This window comes from Myotis davidii, unplaced genomic scaffold (assembly GCF_000327345.1).
Source record: "Myotis davidii unplaced genomic scaffold, ASM32734v1 scaffold19, whole genome shotgun sequence".
Lineage (NCBI taxonomy): Eukaryota > Metazoa > Chordata > Mammalia > Chiroptera > Vespertilionidae > Myotis > Myotis davidii.
Window position 1 is genome coordinate 645,656 of NW_006289854.1, and position 21,533 is coordinate 667,188.

The window sequence follows — 21,533 nt, forward strand, 5'->3', positions numbered from 1 at the left end:
CTCCCCTCCGTAGGGCGATTTGAAGGGCTGTCATCCCAAAATTGGTGACATTCGTCCCCAACCTGGGCAGTGCGGCAGGGCTCAGATAACCGTGCGGAAAGGGTTGCTTCATCTCTTTCTAGCAAGTTTGCGCCCTCCCAACACGTGTTCCAGAAACGTAACCGAGACACTGGAGTCTGCACGGTGGGAACCCGTGGGGTCAGTGGCTGGGGTCTGGAAAGGCGTCCATGGAGGGAGGTGACCGGGCTGCCTCCTCCGATCGAAGGGGTCGCGGGGGTTCAGTGGCAAACGCACCCAGTTTCATGGATGACACTCGGGAGCGGGAAGGATGGGAGGACCTCGGGGATGTCAGCACTCCCAGGCTTTCGGTCATGTGTTGGGGGTTGGCTCCTCGCACAGCGTGGACTCGGAACCGCGTTTGCCACCGGGAGAAAGTTGGGTGAAGGCCGCCCCCGCCCGTTTGCCTGCCTTTGCTTGTTGACATGGTGCAAGGCCAGCCTGTGAATGGCCCTGGGAGCGCGGGCGGATTCACGTGACCGAGCGTCCGCCAGCGCAGGTGTTGCAAAAGCGCTGAGGCTGCGATTCTCGGGCATTTAAATCCTGTTTCCTACCTGCCATCCGGAGGCCGTGAGGCGACTCCTTGTGGCCTACAGGTGCTCCAGGTATACTTCAGCTCAGCACGGACAGCTGCCCTTGCATTTGAACGCTCACTGGGTAGTGCTTTGCTTAAGTACGCGCCGCCTTGGGTTTGACAAGTGGCTTCCCCTCCCCCCGGCCAATTATTTACTGCGCTGGAGTTCGCTGCTCAGTTTGAATCGGTTGTGCCGTTCTAGAGTTTTCCTCTTCTAAAAGCAATCCTAAGCGGTTTCCATGCAGGACATCATAAGTGTAGACGACTTTCCTGTGATAGTTGTGCAAGAACAAAAGGAAACTTTTTTTCCTCCTAATTTAAGCTGTGTAAAAAAGCTGTGGTTTTCCCTTTTATGTAAAAGTATTTTAACAAAGTAATGACTTCTTAGCCATAGAAACTCGAAAAGCTCAAATTATGGCAATCCTGCATTATGGCCCTTACATTGATTTGCACTAGCACGAATATCCGTAACTAGACGATTTAAACTAGGGACAGTACATAGGATAATGGGAAGACCCAGGCCCACACCAGGCCAGCCCAGCTGCCACAGTTTGCCTATTGACAGTGGACATCGGAACTCACCTGAGTGCAGTCAACATTAATGGAGTAGCTATACACCCCATGCCAGGCACTGTGGCAGGGTACTGTACTGCTGTAATTCTTACCAGAAGATAGGGAATATGGTGGATATTTTAAAATTCAATGACCCATAACAAAATAAAGTAAATTTAACGACCCATGAGTCTCTACTTTCAGTACAGTTATGAATAGGCTATCTTGAAGGAGGAGGGTTGGATATGTACTAACTGTCTTTTGTGGGTTGAATGATTTTGTATACATTATTCATTAATGACTTTTCACATTAACCTTATAAGGTGGGTATTATTATTTCCATTTTACAGATGGAGTTAAATAATTTTCCCCAAGTGACACGGCCAACAAGTGGTACAGTGAGAATTCAAACCTGTCTAATTCCTAAGGCCATTATTTCTTTATGAATCCTATGGCTTCTAAGGAAAGTAAATGTTTATTGAGCATCTTTTGTCTTTAAGACGCTATGCTAGACACTCTTAATTTGTGTGGATTATGCAATCCTCATGGAAAATCAGAGGTGGTGATATTTGGATTTTACAGTTTGACTTCAGGATCATTGGTAGAGTGATTTATGGCTAGACTTACTCTGAATACTTTTTGTCCTATTCCTTAAAGGTGAGGGATATGCCCCGCCAAAATGATAATGTCAAATAAAGCATCCAGTAAACATTTGTTGCTGTTTATTTATTAATTATAGTGTGTTCTGTTGATGATAAATCTTTTTTTAATAAAGCTATTTTAGCAATCACTCTTTTTTAAAAAAATATACATACTTTTATTGATTTCAGAGAGGAAGGGAGAGGGAGAGAGAGATTGAAACATCAATGATGAGAGAGAGTCATTGATCGGCTGCCTCCTGCACACCCCACACTGAGAGTGAGCCCGAAACCTGGGCATGTGCCCTTCACTGGAATTGAACCCAGGACCTTTCAGTCCACAGGCCAACGCTTTATCCACTGAGCCAAACCGGCCAGCGTTGTTGATGATAAATCTTGATATGACACTTAAATATAGCTATTCAAACTTCTGATTCCAAATTCAGTTACTTTTGACACTTCATTCAAATGACTTTCATTACTGAAAAAAAGATACCTCACAGAATCATAGATACAAATGGAAGAATTGCATAATTGGCGACATCACTAATGTTTCAGTTACCAACCATTAATTATGCATAGGGTTATGTTGAAATTGGCAGTGACATTCCCTTCTTCCTTGGTCTCAATCAGTTATTTTTGCTAATTAATTGGAAGGTGATTATATATATATATATATATATATATATATATATTAAAAAAACTCTTAAGCAAGACTTTTAGATTCATTGGGACAATTTTCCATATGTTCAAACCTTTTATAACTTGTGTAGATAATGACTTTAAAAAAAGATAGTATTTTTAATGGACATTATTTCAGCAACAAAATCATGTAACAATAGAGACATTTCCAAATACAATTTTTCAAAACATTCTCCTCCTAGTACAAGTATCCTTTGAAAAGTATTTACTTTCTCACTCATTACTAAAATGGTATCTGTACTTTGAAAATATACAGTATGTTTTGTTTTTTGGAATATACCTGCCTGGTAACATATACTATTGATAGCTATTTGTCATCATGTAAGTGATCAGCATATTTAGAATTCTTCTGTTTATACAGAAGAAAATTGCTTTTCATCTTTAAAATCATCTCTTAAATATCTCTTAAATATTTGGCCATAAGTAAAGCCAGAAAATCAGAAAGTTATTGTCACTTTTTGTCTTTTTACAAAGATTCTGTTGCTTAAAAGTCTGTTTGGGTTTTTTAAATCCTTACCCAAGGATATGTTTTTGTTTTTTCGTTTTAAGAGAGAGAAGAAGGAAGAGAGAGAAACATTGGTTGCCTCCCACTCAAGTCCCAACTGGGGATCAAACCCACTACCTACACATGTGCCCTGACAGGGAATTGAACCCACAGCCTTTTTGGTGTATGGGATAATGTTCCAACCAACTGAGCCACCCAGCCAGGGCTACAGGTCTGTTTTTATTGTGCAGAATGATGCTCAGGTAAGTTTCAGTGTGTTGGAATGGAACATCCAACTGAGGGCACCATTCTTAACTCTTCCCCATTGTGGAACTACTGGTCTCTTTGCAAATATATATATATATTTCAGAGAGGAAGGGAGAGGGAGAGAGAAATAGAAACATCACTGATGAGAGAGAATCATTGATCGGCTGCCTCCTGCATGCCCCCTAGTGGGGATCAAGCCCACAACCCAGGCATGTGCCTTTGACCAGAATCAAACCTGGGACCCTTCAGTGGACAGGCCCATGCTCTATCCACTGAGCCAAACCTGCTCGGGCTGGTCTTCTCTTTGTACCAGTCTGATATATGGCTGGAGTGAGGGTGCCAATGACCTTTGTATAAAAATGTGAAAAATTTAATATAGAATGTCTAATTTTTCTACTCACATCTCTATTGGCTCATCTGTTATCTCTGGGATAGATACATTTTAGAGACTGCTAACTTCAAGGAGCTTGAAGTGGGAGGGAGGAGTTCATGAGTTCTTTTCCCATTGAAGTGGTCAAAATGCTATATAGTATTGGATTTGAGGAAGAGTTGGGAAGCTTTGGGAGTTATCAGAGTATCAGTGGTAACTGAAACACTGGAATGGCATAAAGTGCATGGGCAGTTGTAGATTAGTTGAGAAACAAAAAAAGCTGAAGATAAAACGTAGAGGAGTATCATCATTTTAAGTGGTAAAGAATTGGAAAAAAGACTCAGTGTGAAGCATGTTACGGAAGCCAAGAAAAGTTAGAATTTCAAAATAGGAATTAGACTGAGATGAGTATTCAAGGAAGATGAGGACTGAATGTTTTTCATTGCATTTGTCCGTTTATTGGCGGTTAAGAGCAGTTTCAAAGGAGCTGAGTGTTAGAAGGCAGATAGCAGTTTGTGGTTTGACGAAAGAAAGAGAAATGATGTTGATGACGAGAGGGGCATGGCATCGAGGTAGGGGATTTTAGTTTGCTTTTGAAGATAATGACCATTTACTTACATATATATATATATATATATAGTATTGGGTGCTTTTATATAAATTTTCTTTTTCTTTTTTTAATTCTCACCTGAGAATATGTTTTATTGATTTCAGAGAGAGAGGAAGGGGGGAGGGAAGAGCAAAAGAGAGAGAGGAGAGAGAGAGAAAAACACCCATCAATTGCTCCCCAACTGGAGATCAAACCCGCAACCTAGGAATGTGCCCTGCCCAGGAATTGAACCCTTAACCTTTTTGGTATAAGGGACGGCACTTCAACCTATTGAGCCACCTGGCCAGGGCTCATTCTAAATTTTTAAAATAATTACAAGTTTGAGAAACACCGATGTCTTAACTAAGTGGATGAGAACTGAAGGGATTTGCAGTAGCAATATCACTTAGTTCTTTGATTTTCTTTGGTGTCATGTCAAAAATATGTATAAGACAGTGAAAGACCAGAAAACTTACGTTTCTGGCCCTGCCTGGAGATTTTCATACGCTAGGTAGTGTATAAGAGAGGATTCAGGAAGGTAAAAGGATAGGCCTGTTTTGGCTAAGTGGGGAAGTGAGTTACACGGCGGGCTATGGGAAAGCAGACCCAACTTGACGTCACTGCTGTAAGTACTCTTCCGAGGAAGGTCAGTTTGGGGAAGGACTATCTTTATAGAGTGAGGATCTGGGTGTTTATACCTTGAGACCACCCGTGCCCAAGTACTTTTTAGAAAGTCTGGATGATTACGCAAGCCCCAGCATGAAGAAAGCCTTCAGGAGAAACCTCTGGTAAAACGGGAGCCTGTCTCCGTCTCACTCAATATTCAGCATTAGGCTTGTAGACAAAGAATTATGACTCCACCCTTATGCAACATGGCCTTCAGGAAGTACCCTACATAAAACTGGCATCTAATAACTTTTATTCTAATTTAAAAATACATTGTCAGAAACGCATTTAATTATTCTGCTAACTGTATTTACATCCATTCTGTCACCCTTCTGTTATAATCTAGCTTGCCTCCCCACTCTATTGAAATCCCTCTCAATGGCATCACCTGTACCCTAAATACCACTTACCTAGTAAAGTCCAGGGACACTTAAAAACCTTTGACTCCTTTTTAAATGTTTTTTTTTTCTAATATATTTTATTGATTTTTTACAGAGAGGAAGGGAGAGCGATAGAGAGTTAGAAACATCGATTAGAGAGAAACATCGATCAGCTGCCTCCTGCACATCTCCTACTGGGGATGTGCCTGCAACCCAGGTACATGCCCTTGACCGGAATCGAACCTGGGACCTTTCAGTTTTTTGTTTTTCTTAAAATGTTTTTTTTCTTGACCCCTTTTTAGCTGTTGCTGCACTTGCTCACTCTTTTCTTTCACGTTGTCTTTCCATGATTTTCTGGAAAATGAAGCTTTCTTGATTTCCCTTCTCCTCTCTGCCTTTTGCAGGTTCCTCTTTCTTAATGTGTTTCTTAAATATTGGTGTTTAGCAGGGTTCTGTCCTAGGCCTCTTGTTGTTTTCCTCTACGTAAGTTCCTAAAGGTCGTCTCTCCTCACCCCCGTGGCGTCATTTACCCTCTGTGTTTACAATGCTCTTCTCTGTCTCCAGCCCTGATGACTCTCTCCAGCTCTCGACCGGAATTTCCAGCTGCTTCCTAGACATCTCCACCTGGATGTCTGCTCAAATGTGTTCTTTGCGACTGAACTCCTCATCTGTCGCCTAACCAGCTTCTCCAGGTTTCTCTGTCTAGTAAATGGCACCACTGTTTAAGCAGTTGCCCAAGCCAGCACCCTGGGTCATTCTTCTTTCCTCCTGATGGCAGTTAACTTGGCTTCCTAATGTATTACAACAATCCGTCCGCTTCTCACTGTCCTCAGTGTTGCTGTCCTTGCCAAACCAACTTCTCTAGCTTCTACTCATCACGACCCTTCTGTCTGAGGTTTGCTTTCTTCCAATTCATGCTCTACCTGGCTGCAGGAGAGGCCCTCTAAACGTTCCAGTCCCGTCATGGCATGGAAACTCAAAATCTTTCAATGGTTTCACCTTGCCCTTGAGATAAATTTCAGGCTCTAACATGAATTACAAGGTTCTTTGGATGCCCCTCTCTCTTATCTCTGTAGCCTTATCTCTGGCTCATCACCCTGACACAGTACACTAAAGCTACAGCTGCTTTTCTCTTTAGATACTCTTGCATCTCAAGTAGGTGTGCTTGCCCTCTCTGACCTCTGCTTTGTTTTTTGTGTTTTTTTTTTAATCTTTCCACATGCCTTTGTCTTTGCCTGGAACACTTTGCCTAGTTACTCCTCAGCCTTCTCATCTCAGCTTTAAATAGCACTTCCTCAACTAGCATGCCTTGAATCTCCAGGTTAGGGTCTTTACACGCTCAAATAGCACAATGCATTTTCTCTGTCATGTAACTCATCTCACTTTTTAAAAATAATATATTTTGCCCTGGCTGGTTTGGCCCAGTGGATAGAGCGTCAGCCTATGGACTGAAGGGTCCCAGGTTCGATTCCGGTCAAGGGCATGTGCCTTGGTTGCGGGTGCATCCCCAGTGGGGGTGTGCATGAGTCAGCTGATCGATGTTTCTCTCTCATTGATGTTTCTGACTCTGTCCCTCTCTGTAAAAAAAATCAATAACATATATTTAAAAATAATATATTTTTATTGATTTCAGAGAAGAAGGGAGAGAGAGAAACATCAATGATGAGAGAGAATCATTGATCAGCTGCCTCCTGCACGCCCCACTCTGGGGACTGAGCCCACAACCCGGGCATGTGCCCTGGCTGGGAATCAAACTGTGATCTCCTGGTTCATAGGTCGACACTCAACCACTGAGCCACACCTGCTGGGTGCAACTCATCACACTTTAATTATGTGTGCCTTTCATAGTAAGTTATCTTTGTAAGCTTGTGAGGACCAGCGATTGTCATTAACTAGGTCTCTGCTTCCTTTATCCTAGTGCCTGACACATATATGAGCATATTCAACATCTGAATACGTTAATAATTTTAAGTTCTCGTGATTTAAAATTGCCCTTGGTTTTTCTCTTTAGTGCCTCAATGAGATCCTGGAGTCAGCAGATGCGCCTTTAGAAGTCACTGAAGGATTCATACAGTCAATTTCTCTGTCAGTTCCATGGGGCTCCTTGCTACAGGATAATTGTGCACTGGAAGTGAAAGGGCTAGAAATGGTCTTCCGACCTAGACCTCGCCTAGGTAGGTGTATCTCGTGTTCTATTTTATTTTATTCTATTGAGTGTTTCTATTTTATTTCCCAGAGATTGGGAAAATAATCTAATTGCATTATATTCAATATTTAATTTATTACTTTGCATTGTATTTGTGAGATAGATAAAATAGGTCGGCGTAGGGTGTGTGTATGTGTGTGATTGTATCTTTAATGTTACTTCTCTGCCTATTTACCCACGGGAACTTTAGTATGTAGATGGTTGATGTAATTATTTGTTCCCAATTACTTACTGTGTTCTAAAGATTCAAAGGACTGTGCCAGAAAACAAGGAAGTGCTCAAAAATTGTGGAGAATTGTTAAAAGGACACAAGATCAGGCTTGAAGGGGCTCCCATTAGCCAAATCTGAGAAAGCTTGAGTATCAAAAATAATGATGACAATAATGAATTATAACATGCTAAATTAAAAAAATGCCCTAAATCCATATTGATGCAAATAAACAAATATGTAATGGGGACAGGGAGAAGGGAAAGATCTTTATTGTAGTAGAATACCTACTTACATATAAATAACAAAAATAGAATTCACCGTTCTTTTGACCACCATAGTAAAAATTGATACAGAGCAGAATCATCAATGAATGCTAATACCATTTAGTGAAAGGTTGTTGAGGAGTTTAACATTTAGACAGTATCAAATTATCTCCCACTGATTTGTAGATTCTTCTTCTCAATCCTAAATACCTCAGAGGTTATGTATAGAGAGAGGGAGAGAGAGAAACATCCATGTGAGAGATAAACATTAATCGGTTGCCTCCCTTAAGCGCCTTGACCAGAGATTGAACCCACAACCTAGGTATGTGCCCTGACCCCGGAATCGAACTCACAACCTTTTTGGTGTAAGGGACGATGCTTCAACCAATTGAGCCACCTGGCCAGGGCTACATATTTTTTACAAAGGGTAAACTTACCTTTATGTTGGAGAAAATTGACAGTCACCACCAAAAATAACTTACTGCATGTGTGTCCTGATGTAATCAACTGGGAAGGACACACATCAGTGTTGTACTTACTGTTCCTGCTAAATGATAAACCAGCAGTCAGACACATCCGAAGTAAGGAAATTTTATAAAGTAAATGGTTGGCATTGTTAAAAGTGTCAGTGCAATGGAGGAACTGTTCCAGATTAAAGGAGGCTAAAGACACGAATAACTAATTGCAGTATAATCATGTCTTTGTTTGTTTATTGCTTTGAAGGATGTTATCGGGGTAGCCGGGAAAATTTGGGTATAAAACATAAGAGTATTATATATTAAAGTTATATTTCTTGGGTGTATTTTGTAGGAGGATGTTTTTGTTCTTAGGAGTTACAGGCTGAGGTATTTAGGAGTGAGTGTTATGATGTCTGCAGTTTATCTTCAAATAGTTCAGCAAAAGTATGAGAGAGAGAGAGAGAGAGAATAGAATCTTGATGAATCTAGGTGAAGGGCACGCAGATGTTCATTGTACAATTATTTCATCTCTTTCCTAGGATTGGGTAAGTGGGCAAAAATTTTTGGAAGGAAAAGCTTTAAAGTTGTAATTGTTTATAAGTATACATGTGTGGTAGCTTTACTTGCACATGATGCTTTCTGACCTAAGCATATATGGTACCTCTTGCATGCCAGGTACTATACTTAGTGCTTTACAAATATTATCCTCACAATAACTCTTTGAAATAGGTATTTTTTATTATCTTTATTTTGCAGAACAGGTAATTGAGGCCCATATAAGTTTAATAATTTGTCCAAGGTCATAGCTAGTTAAGTGGAAAAGAGAGGATCTGAACTCAGCCAGTCTAGTTCTGGAGTCCTAGTTCTTAACCACTATGCTACGTTGTATCTCAGATTTTCTACTACAAAGTATGTATTTATGTGTGTGCGCGCATTTTAAGAACCAGTTAAGTTACTATGGTAAGTCATCTTAAATTATGAACTTAAATTCCTTTTTTTTTCAGTGACAAGTGATCTGTTTGTTTGTTTTTTTATTGATTTTTTACAGAGAGGAAGGGAGAGGGATAGAGAGTTAGAAACATCGATGAGAGAGAAACATCGATCAGCTGCCTCCTGCACACTCCCTACTGAGGATGTGCCCGCAACCAAGGTACATTCCCTTGACCGGAATCGAACCTGGGACCCTTAGTCCGCAGGCCAACGCTCTATCCATTGAGCCAAACCGGTTAGAGCGACAAGTGATGTTTTTAAACATATATTTGAAGAATTATAATTTCCAGTGCTGTCTGAATCACCAAGTTTAAATTATGCTTAGTAGAATTATAGTGCCTGTATTTTGAAAATTAGTAATCTGTGCATGGAAATCCTCCTTAATAACCTGGTATTTAATTAACAAAAATATTTTATCTTTTAACTATGAGTACATATAATAATACTTTCTGATGGAAAGTCAAATATTTTCTCCTTACTTTAAAACTGTCCTATTAGAAGGGCTTTTACAATTGATTTCAAAGACAGTAATTCTAGTAATCTCTGCCCATTTGTTTTGAATAACACAAGGAAGTGTTGTGGAATTCTCTCATGAGGGGAAGCGCTGGAAAGGATTTTTCAGTTCATGTGTTTCTTCCTCAAAGGTTGCTCTTTTGTTTTATCTACATTTATTCTAACCTTCTAAAGCCTACATCAACTCTACCTGTACCTGTTTTCCTGTTAATTCCCTCAGCTAGAGAAATTCACCTCTTAGTGGTCATAATGTTCTCTGTTGAAACTTAATAGTTGTACTAATTCTTTTTAATCTTATCTCATTTCTTCTATTATGCTATAGGCTCTCTGAGGGCAGAAATAATAATTATTTTATTTTTCTACTCCTATTGGAGATCAGTTAATTAAGGCCAGCAGGCCAAGTCTGGTTTTTGTAAAAAAAAAAAAAATGTATTGGAACACCAAAATACTCCTTCATTTATTCATTCTCTCTGGCTGCTTTTGTACTGGAATGAAAGAGTTGAGTAGTTGTGATAGAGACTACATGGCCCCAAAAGCCTAACATATTTACTATCTGACTCTTTACAGAAAGTTTGTCAACTGCTCTACAGTATTTTGAACAGCTCATGGGTGTGTAAAATACCCACTGAATGAGTACATGAATTAATATTTGGCAAATATATATCATGTACTCAGAGCACATGTCTCTGGACTTTTACTGTGATTTCTCCCCCCCCCCCCCGGCCCCCTCAGTCATTCTAAGATGATGTTTAAATCTAAGGGGTAATTTCTGTAGAATATTGTATCCCTAGGTAACACCCTGATGCTAAATATCTTGTAGAGGATTAATAATTTATCTCCTTGAAATGTGTTATTTTAAAAATGGCTTGTGGTAACTATGAAAAATTATTTAGGATTAATCTATATTTTCTGCAGCAACTGGATCTGAGCCTATGTATTGGTCAAGTTTCATGACCAGCAGTATGCAGTTGGCGAAGGAATGTCTTAGCCAGAAACTAACAGATGAACAAGGAGAAGGATCCCAGCCTTTTGAAGGACTTGAAAAGTTTGCTGAAACCATTGAAACAGGTTTGGTATTATTGAGTATTTTTTTAAAAATCGAGATTTCATTTAGTATCTTTGTTTAGCAAGCCTTGTATAAGGAAAAGTCATTAAAGTGACTTTTAAATGAACTGTTCTCCCTTCAGAACTTTAGAGCTGAGGTTATTTAAATATTGCATTCCATTTAATTTCATGTTCTTTTGCACTTCTCCTTGGGTTTACTTTATTATGCTTAGAATTGGGTCTGAATTCAACAGAGAGTGTTAGTCACTGCCCCAAGTGTCCATGCGATGTAACAACGGGTAAGTGCTCAGAACTCAAGAGTTTGGGATTTTTAAGGAAAGGAATTCAATTTTATTTTGTAAGTTTATATTAAACAAATTTAGTATTTATTCTTTCATTCGAAGTTTTTATTTGTCTCTTATGTTAATGGTTACCTATTTACTTTAGTACTAAGAAGAGTAAAAGTCACTTTTATAGACACCGTCTTGAGAATTGAACATGTGCCAGAAAACTCCAAAACTGGAACTGCACTTGAAATTCGAATAGAAAGGTAAGACCTTTTATACCTGGAAAAATATGACCCTATTCTGTTTTTTAATGAATAACATACTCTAACTCTTATTAGACTTCAGAATGCTTTTGGAGGTGAGAAGTAAGGATATTTAATTAATATATTGCGTAATTTCGGAGTAAAGTGCTGCTCTCCAAGCTATGTTCCAGTCCCTTTATGGAAAACGTAAAGTACCAGTTGGGTTATAATTATATATAATACTATGTCGAATTCAAAGCAAGAAATTCTCTTTTAGTTGCTGTCAAGTCAAAACAGTGTGCTGCTAAGCGTGAGGCACTCCCGCTGGGCAGTGTCAGGTTTTGCACATAAGCAGTGCACACTCTAGGTGTGTCATTAATGTGAGCAGCAGTTTTGCTGCTTTGGTGAGAAAGGCTAAGACTTCTGTTTTCTTTGAGGATTCTGTGAGGGTATTATAAGGTCAACATGTGCAGTAGTGATTTATGTAAACAGATATAAACATTGCTTTTGGTTGTCCGTGGATGCCCACTTGGACCCAGTAAATAGTTCTCAGCAGGGATTGACTTTATATGTCACGGGTGTTGATTAGAGTTACTGACTGTTCACTGTGTCTTAGAGCCATGAGAACTGCCCACAGAAATAAGCAGAATGAAGTATGTACACTGAGCTCCAATGATACTTGTATATGGATCTGTGGGGGACCTTTGCCAAATTTTAAGCAGATAAGTTATGGGTTCTGTCTTTTCACAAAACATACCTATCAGTTATTGTTCAAAGATTTTTGAAATTAGGTTGCCCTACCTTGAATAGTATGTTAAATAATATCTAAAATCTCATGCATTTAGAAGTACTTTCCTTATTTTGATTAAACTGAAGATTAGTCAAGTATTTATAGCGTAGTCATAAGAATTCAAGACAGGTCATTTATGTCAGGCTTTTGACAGGGAGCCAGATGCCGTTTCACTGTTCCCCAGAGGTGTTTGGAGGGTACTCAGGAACTGTTCCTTGAAACTAACTTTAGAAAGTTATTGACTTCCCCCCCAAATTTAGGAGCCTCATGAAGTTATCCTTACTGGGGGCTAAGGTCTCATGAAATATTTACTGTGGTAAAGCATGGTAATGCTGACCCACATTATAGACATATCCTAAGGTGCTAACACTTGAAAAATCCCTTTAACTTAAAAAGCTGTGTGCATTTCTTATCATTGCAAGTAGGTTTTCCTAGGAGTTTTACGCAAGTGCCCTTTTTGGTGTTAACTTTCAGAACTGCATACTGTGATGAAACTGCAGACGAGTCCTCAGGAATTAACGTCCATCAGCCTACAGCTTTTGCTCACAAGTTACTCCAGCTCTCTGGAGTGTCTCTCTTCTGGGATGAGTTTTCTGCATCAGCAAAATCTTCCCCAGTGTGTTCAACTGCACCAGTGGTAAGGAAAACAAAACCAAAACTAAATCACAAATTTTTCAAATGTTTAAGTGAGAGCTATTTTGCTAGAATATATAATGTGTTAATGAGTTCCCATCTGATCTGGAAATTAATACAAATATTGAGTAATGGGGACATATTTCAGAGATTTTAAAACATTCATATTTATAATTAACTAGAGGTCCGGTGCATGGAATTTGTGCACTTGCGGAGGGTGTCTCTTAGCCCAGCCTGCTCCCTCTCACAGTCTGGGAGCCCTCAGGGCACATCCGACTGATGGCTTAGGCCTGCTCCCCAGGATGAGGGGGCCTAAGCCAGCAGTTGCTCTCCCTGTGGGAGTGCACCGACCACCAGGGAGCAGCTTCTGCCTTGAGCGTCTGCTCCCTGGTGGTCATTGCACATCATAGTGACCAGTCATTTCTTTGTTTGGTCGATTTGCATATTAGCCTTTTATTACATAGGACTAGGGGCCCGATGCACGAAATTCGTGCAAGAGTAGGCCTTCCTTCCACCAGCTTCCCTCTGGTACCCGGAACCCGGGCTTCCCTCTGGCTGCCAGTAGGCACCCGGGACCCGGGCTTCCCTTGCAGCCCCCGCTTAGTCTGGAAGGTTGTCCAGAAGGACGTCTCGTCTAATTAGCATATTATGCTTTTATTATTATAGATGCCTTTCCTTTTTGCTGTGTATTAATTAGATAGAGAAACATTGGCTACTGTGTCTTGGGGAGCAAGGGTATATTAGTAACTAATGTCCTTATACAATAAATGCAGGAAATCAAGCAATGTTCACATTTACCTTGCATAGTGATTGTATTGCTGAAAATTTATCTTACAAATCATATCTTAAAAAAGTTTATAATTAAGGAGTTCTTTATTCTTCCTTTTATGTATCAAAATTAGTTCTATAACTTATCTTTTGTTAATTCACAAATCAGATTTTCTTAATTATAGATCATCTATTAAGTTTTCTCATTACTGTAATTTGAACAGATGCTGTGCTTTTTTTTTCATAAAGTCCTTTTCCATTGTTAGTCTTCATTACCAAGGTACTGTGCTAACATACCATGGTGCCTCAGACTAGCTATAAGATTCTGGTTTATCTATTGTAATGTAATACAGTTTTGCATGTCAAATATTTTCTTCTTAAATTGACATTTGTATTTTGCAGTTTGATTTATTTACAGTGTACTTTATTCTTATCACCCTATTGTAGGAAACTGAGCCGAAGCTGTCACCTAGCTGGAATCCTAAAATCGTTTATGAGCCACACCCACAGCTAACTAGAACTTTACCAGAGGTAGCACCTTCTGACCCAGTGCAGATTGGAGGGCTAATTGGTAGGTTGGAGTTGAGTCTCACGCTGAAACAAAATGAGGTGCTTCCTGGAGCTAAGGTTAGTATTTGTTTTACTTTCTGTAGTAAGAAGTGAAATAAAACTACAAGTATTCTGTAATTTCTCCAGTGACCCCTGATGGTCACTGTAGGTTATCCTGGAACGAGGGGACCCACTGTCCTGGAGTCAGCATTTTTGCTCTCAGCTGTGCCTATGCGATTAGGTCACAAGTGCCTGTGCCCTCCTGCTGCTGCTCACACTCACTTTCCCCAACTCTCCCAGCTCAGAAACATTCCTTGGTTCAGAGAACTAGGAATGGGCTATGCAAGGATACCTTTCTAGCCTCACAAAATAAAATTTAAAGGAGGATAGATTGGAAAGCCAGCTGACTGAAGATGTTTAATTATATGTAAGAATATTCAGCTTACGCATATTTTTAACTGGATGACTGTTTTTATAGATGTATAATATTTATGAAAAGAGATTGATTTTTTTCATGATGCCTCATAGGTTTTTTGGAGACTGTAAAGACAACTGTATTCGTTTCTTAGGGAACAATATTGAACAGTCTGTTGGAGAATCAGGAAACATACGTTTATTCAGTCAGTCAAACATGTATTTGTCAAGTGCTATTTTCAGACTTTGGAAACACATTTTCTGTACAAGCTCTGTAAAATGTAGTTTCAATTGAGAAGATATGGGGACTTTCTCATTTGTGTGTTCACTGGTCTATCTTGCTCCAGATGTTTGAGTGACTGCTCTGTGCCAGGCTAGCAAGCTCTTGAGATCAATGCAGAGATAAGTGGAACTCAGTCTTTGCCTTTTAATAAAAGCTATGCTTTGGAGGATAGAAATTGCTGTGGAATGTGGAGGCAGGAGCCCCTGAGTACATGTGAATGTACATAGAAAGGTTTTCAGAGGATTGAAGGCTCGCGGAAGTCCTTCCTTGGATTGGAACACCTGACTGGAATTGGAGGAAGAGGAGGAGGGTAGTGATTAGAATGGCAGCACCTGTATTATTGGTTGTTCCCTCGCCTCTGTGTACTGCTCTATCCTACCTTGGATGGTACAAAATCCTCTCATTAGGATTTAAATAGCAGGAGGGGAGTGTTAATGCAGCAGAAAGCCATCGATCGGTATGTGGGACACTGTAGGCAATCCCCTGCCTGGTAACATCCTTGGGAAACCAATACACACATGCCTCTGGGGAATTTTGCTGTTTTTCCAAGAAGGAAGAACCATCACAATCACTTTTATGGCTCTGTTCTGACTAATTACATATAGTCCTCAGCATTGGTATATTTGGTATTAGTGTTAACGCAAACTTCTGCACGTTATGTACTGATTTGTATAAATGCCTTTCAGGTGTTATTTTTGGTCATCTGTGTATTAGGTGACAAATGATATGGGGAACTTTTGCATGGTGGCATTGTTTGCCAGCCAGTATTTAATATTTGGAAATAGTATGTCCTTGCCCATGTGTTAGTTTTTGTGTAATAACTGACTATTTGAGTATATTTTGTTCTTATGTAATGAAAATGAGTAGTAAATGGAAAAATAAAAGTTCTAGATTAGCATTGAGAAACATAGATCTCATAAACTTAATATAGACCAGATGGCATTAATTAGGTTGCTCGAAGTGTTGTATCTTTAGTCTCTTTCTGATGTTCATTAGACTTAAGTCTTCACACTGTGGGTTCAACATGTTATGAAAGATTTCATGTTTTTTAGTTCTGAGACTGGTGTCCACCTCAAATAGTATAGAAGTCTGGTGTTTCTCATACTCAGTTTTAGCATATGTTTCCGGGAATGCATTATATATGTAAACAGGGAACTGCCTGCTGCATTTATACACATTTTGTTTCAATTTCCATGTTATATTGAGTTTGAAATTTATTTTAGTGTTACATTCCGTAGTTGTAATATGTTTTCAACACTAACAAATTAAAATGCAATTTTTAAAAATTTGGTATATAGTCAGAGTTTCCCCCACTGACCCCAGACCGAACTTCTTGCTGATTTATGGCCTGCAATGTCAGCAGTCAGAAAGAAGCTCCATAAAACACGTCCTCCGTTGACATAGGAAACTTCAAACCTGTATAGAGTTTCTGAGTTTATTTGAGCCAAAACTGACAACAGTTTCCAGGAAGGGAAGTGTCCACTGCTCCTGAGAATGACAGTTTTGTTTCTTTTGTATGTTTGAAATTGAGGAAACTAAGGATTATATGAAGGGGGATTGGATTACAAAATAGTTAAGATTATATGCTCTCAGTAAAGAAGTTATATGGCCGGGCGTGACTACCCACCATGCCCTGCCAAGTTAAGAATTTATGATCAGTTCACCCTATGAGTTTACTTTCTGTTGAACCCCTTTTTGTCCACACCTCTATGGACAGAATGGAAGGAATGGGGACTTTCCATCTGGGTCAGCACAGGTTACAATCCTGGCTCTGGCTCTCTTAGACAGCCTTGTGAAAATCCTTTAATCTTTGTGAGCCTGCTTCCTCATCTGTAAAGCAGCAGTAGTACTAAGAATTAGAGGAAATACAATAAAAACACCTAGGATAGTGCCCTGATACTAACAAAGGGAGATGATGATGGTGATGGTAATGATGATGATGATGATGGTTGGGGAATTCTTTTTTTTTTGTTTTGTTAATCCTCACTGGAGGATATTTTCCCATTGATTTTTAGGGAGAGTAGACGAGAGAGGCAAAGACAGAGAGAAACATCAATGTGAGAGAAACATCGATTGGTTGCCTCCTGCATGTGCCCGGATCAGGGTCTGGGCCAGGGAGGAGCCTGCAACCTAGGTACGTACCCTTGACTGGAATCGAACCCTGGACCCTTTGGTCCATAGGCTGACACTCTATCCACTGAGTCAAACTAGCTAGGGCTGGAGAATTCTTGGTTAGATCATGAAAATCTCTCAAAATCACTGTAATTTTACTTTTAGTTCTAGAATCAGAAGACATTTGTTTTTCTCTTGGGGAAGATGCCATTTTCCAAATATAAGTGTTTTTTTTTTTTAAATATATTTTATTGATTTTTTACAGAGAGGAAGGGAGAGGGATAGAGAGTTAGAAACATCGATGAGAGAGAAACATCGATTCAGCTGCCTCCTGCACACTCCCCACTGGGGATGTGCCTGCAACCCTTTAGAAGGAAAAAATAGAGAGCTGGAAAAAATAGAGAGAAGGAAAGTCCACATGAGCATCCTTCTTCTATCCTCATTAAAAAAAAATTAGAGGAAGGGAGAAGGAGAGAGAAATGGAAACATCAGTGATGAGAGAGAATCATAGATCGGCTGTCTCCTGCATGCCCCCATTGGGGATCGAGACTGCAACCCGGGCATGTGCCCTGGTTGGGAATCAAACCGTGACTTCCTGGTTCATAAGTCGATGCTCAACCACTGGACCTATTGCCATTTCTGATGAGCTTTCACTCCCATGCCCAGGCGGGAGTGGGCTTTGTGGAACGCAGTGGGCATTTGGAGAGGCACACCATTGGCAGGAAAAGTTCTTACATGCTCTATTAAGGAGTGTTACCTACAGGCAAACTCATGAAAGCCAACTTTATTTGCTCTTGATTTAAGTCAAGCTTTAAGGATTATGATTGGAGTCTTTTGAAGCCATGATGGGAATGAATATTCTACTACTGCTGTCTTAACATTCTTTCTTGGAGACTATGTCTTAAGGCCTCAAATACCTTAAGTACTAAAAACTTAAGACAAAAAGTATGACATTGGACTTGCCAACATGGATTTTCTCAGGAGGATTTTCCCTCATAGAACAAGTATGGCAATCGTTAAACCTTATATTGTAGATTGTGTGAATTAGTAGAGAGAATCTTAGGTGAAGAAAACCAAGACTAAATAATCAGTACCATCTCAATGTATTAAAGTGTACTGGGACTTGTGGTGACAAGATTATAGACAGTGTTCATCCTGAATGTTTGTCTTTCTTTTTTTTTTTTGAAGTTGGATATTGATGGACAGATAGACTCTATTCATCTATTCCTGTCTCCAAGACAGGTACACTTGCTTTTGGATATGTTAGCAGCTATTGCTGGACCAGGCAAGTAGAACTCTGTTGTTACTATTTTAATTCTTTATAACTTTTTAGTTAAAATATACAACATACATATAGGGCATTCTCTTATAGAGGAACGTGTGAAATGTATTGTAAATAAGGAAGATGTATTGTAAATAAGAATTCTAAACAGTTAAACTTAATTGGATTATTTATTTACTTTTAAAAAAATATATATTTTATTGATTTTTTACAGAGAGGAAGGGAGAGGGATAGAGAGTTAAAATCATCGATGAGAGAGAAACATCCATCAGCTGCCTCCTGCTCACCCCTTACTGGGGATGTGCGCGCAACCAAGGTACATGCCCTTGACCGGAATCGAACTTGGGACCTTTCAGTCCGCAGGCCGACACTCTATCCAGTGAGCCAAACCGGTTAGGGCTACTTATTATTTTTAAATCATTACCTGAAGGTATGTTTTTATTGATAAGAGAGAGAAAGAAAAAGAGAGAGAGAGTGAAAAAAATCCATCCATGTGAGAAAAACATCATCAGCTGCCTCCTGTAGGTGCTCCTACCAGGTGTCAAACCCTCAACCTACATATGTGCTCTGACCAAGAACGGCATCTACAATCTTTTGGTGTACGGGACGACACTCCAACCAGCTGAGCCGCCTGCTGAGGGCTGATTGGATCTTTTAAATTGTGTTACCATGGCTCAAATTAACATTCAGGTTATTTATGCCATCTTAACTTTTTAAAAATTGTCTGGCTTATTTCCTTGGTTGGTGATAGTATTTCACACAACTGAGGAAGTATAATTCTTTAACACAGCAAGTAGCACACATTTTAAATGACTTATATTTCAAAGATAAGATTTTTGAGATTTCTAACTATATGCTTGAAGTTATTGCTTAGATTTCCAGTTGTATAAAACAGGTGGGTTAGCACTGGCAGTACTATTACGATGCTGTGATATGAAGGCTGCTGGGAAATGGAGTTAGTAATGAAAGAAGAAAAGATCCTGTGAGAAGGGTTAAATTTCTAAGTTGACCTAACCACTGCATTACAGTGATAACCACAGCAATGGTACATGTGCTATAGAGTCGTTCTTTGATTTTGTTTTATAAATCATGATTTATTCCTATGAAAGCCAGTTTACAAAAATGTGGCCATTGGTATTGGATAAGTGTGTTTTTGGAGAGAAATGATAAGTAACTCCAAGTTTAATTACTATTTTGCTTTTCTTTTTGTATACTTGTAGAAAACTCTAGCAAATTAGGTTTAGCTAATAAAGATAGAAAGAATCGACCCATGCAGCAGGAAGAAGAATATCGCATTCAGATGGAATTAAACCGCTATTATTTGAGAAAAGATTCCCTTTCTGTGGGTGTATCTTCAGAGCAAAGCTTTTATGAGTCAGAAACGGCTCGTACACCTTCTAGCCGTGGTAAGCAACTCAAAAAGTTGACACCAGAATCATATGTTATCATCGTAGGGCAAAATGAACTTAATTTTGGCTGCTGTAACATGGGGTTGAACAAAAAATTCTTATTGTAAGGTTTAAATTTCTAAGTTTAAATTTCTAACCACAGCATTATAGTGACATGCTACAGTATCATTTTTTGATTGTGTAGTTTACATAAATCATGATTTATTCTAAGGAAAGTCAGTTTATAAAGGTATCGATTTACATGAGAACTAAAGGGGGGTAATTCTTCATCTGTCAAGTTCTTATGTGTTCACGTAATGATTTATAGATTCCTTTAAATAGGAACCTTTCTCTATTAATCTATCAATTATATGTAAATATAATCTCTTTTTTAAAAAATATATCTTTTATTGATTTTAGAGAGGAAGGGAGAGGGAGAGAGAGATAGCAAGATCAATGATGAGAGAGAATTATTGACCAGCTGCCTCCTGCATGCCCCCTACTAGGGATCAAGCCCACAACCGGGCATGTGCCCTTGACTGGAATTGAACCTGGGACTCTTCAGGCTGCAGGCTATCTACTGAGCCAAAACAGCTAGGGCTAAGTATAATCTTTATTCAGTTTACTGGCATTTTGAGGTGTTTCAGAATGTATAAGTACTAATATTCAAAATAATAAGAATCAATTTAAGTATGGGATGTTGAACGAAATAGAAAATTGAAGTCAACTTAAGAAATGTTGATGCCTTAACCCGTTTGGCTCAGTGGATAGAGCGTCAGCTTGCAGACTCAATGGTTCCGGGTTCGATTCCGATCAAGGGCATGTACCGTGGTTGCGGGCACATCCCCAGTAGGGGGTGTGCAGGAGGCAGCTGATCGATGTTTCTCTCTCATCGATGTTTCTAACTCTCTATCCCTCTCCCTTCCTCTCTGTAAAAAAATCAATAAAAAAAAAAGGTTGGTTATAACAAATTTTATTTGCACGAGAGTAAAACAATCTCCAGAAAGATAGAAGTGAAATGTAAATAAATTTGAAATAATACATGCAGCTCTTTTTTCTTTTTAAAGAAAGAGCAGTATCCATATGATACCAGAGGTTGCAAGATATATATAGGGTGTCCCCTAAAAATGTGTACACAGTTTAACAGCTGACAGCTTAATTTTGAAAATAAAATATATTTTAATATACACTTTATAATTATTCAAAGTGTGTATATACATTTTTGGGGCACCCTATGTATATATAATTTTAACAACTGTATTTTAACTTCTAAATTGTAATATAACACTTTAAAATATACCAAGAAATACTACATATCATTCATATATATATACACAAACACACATATATGTGTGTATATATGTATACATATATATATAATACATTTTTATTGATTTCAGAGAGGAAGGAAGAGGGAGAGAGAGAGAGAGGGAGAGAGAGAGAGAGAGAGAGATAGATATCGATGGAAAGAGAAATAGAAACATCAATGATGAGAGAGAATCATTCATTGGCTGCCTCCTGCACGCCCTCTACTGGGGACTGAGCTGCCAAGCCAGGCATGTGCCCTTGACTGGAATCAACCCGGGACCCTTGAGTCCACAGGCTGACGCTTGCTCTATCCTGAGCCAAACCGGCTAGGACAGGGGTGGGCAAACTTTTTGACTCAAGGGCCACAATGGGTTCTTAAACTGGACCGGAGGGCTGGAACAAAAGCATGGATGGAGTGTTTGTGTGAACTAAGATAAATTCAAAGAGAACATCATTACATAAAAGGGTACGGTCTTTTTTTTTTTTTTTTTTTTTTTATTCTTTTCAAAACGG

The 21,533-nt window shown here is 39.2% G+C and overlaps 1 protein-coding gene across 1 annotated transcript in view; it reads left to right on the forward strand.

Moving 5' to 3' along the window:
• The first annotated feature begins 4,825 nt into the window (after nt 1-4,825).
• Nucleotides 4,826-21,533, forward strand: part of ATG2B (autophagy related 2B) — a 68,968-nt gene continuing 52,260 nt past the window's right edge. Inside the window, exons 1-8 of the mRNA XM_006762717.2 lie at nt 4,826-4,858; nt 7,291-7,453; nt 10,836-10,988; nt 11,412-11,514; nt 12,758-12,920; nt 14,132-14,311; nt 18,231-18,327; nt 19,545-19,730. Coding sequence (XP_006762780.1) covers nt 4,826-4,858; nt 7,291-7,453; nt 10,836-10,988; nt 11,412-11,514; nt 12,758-12,920; nt 14,132-14,311; nt 18,231-18,327; nt 19,545-19,730 — 1,078 coding nt within the window. The remainder of the gene's footprint in view (nt 4,859-7,290; nt 7,454-10,835; nt 10,989-11,411; nt 11,515-12,757; nt 12,921-14,131; nt 14,312-18,230; nt 18,328-19,544; nt 19,731-21,533) is intronic.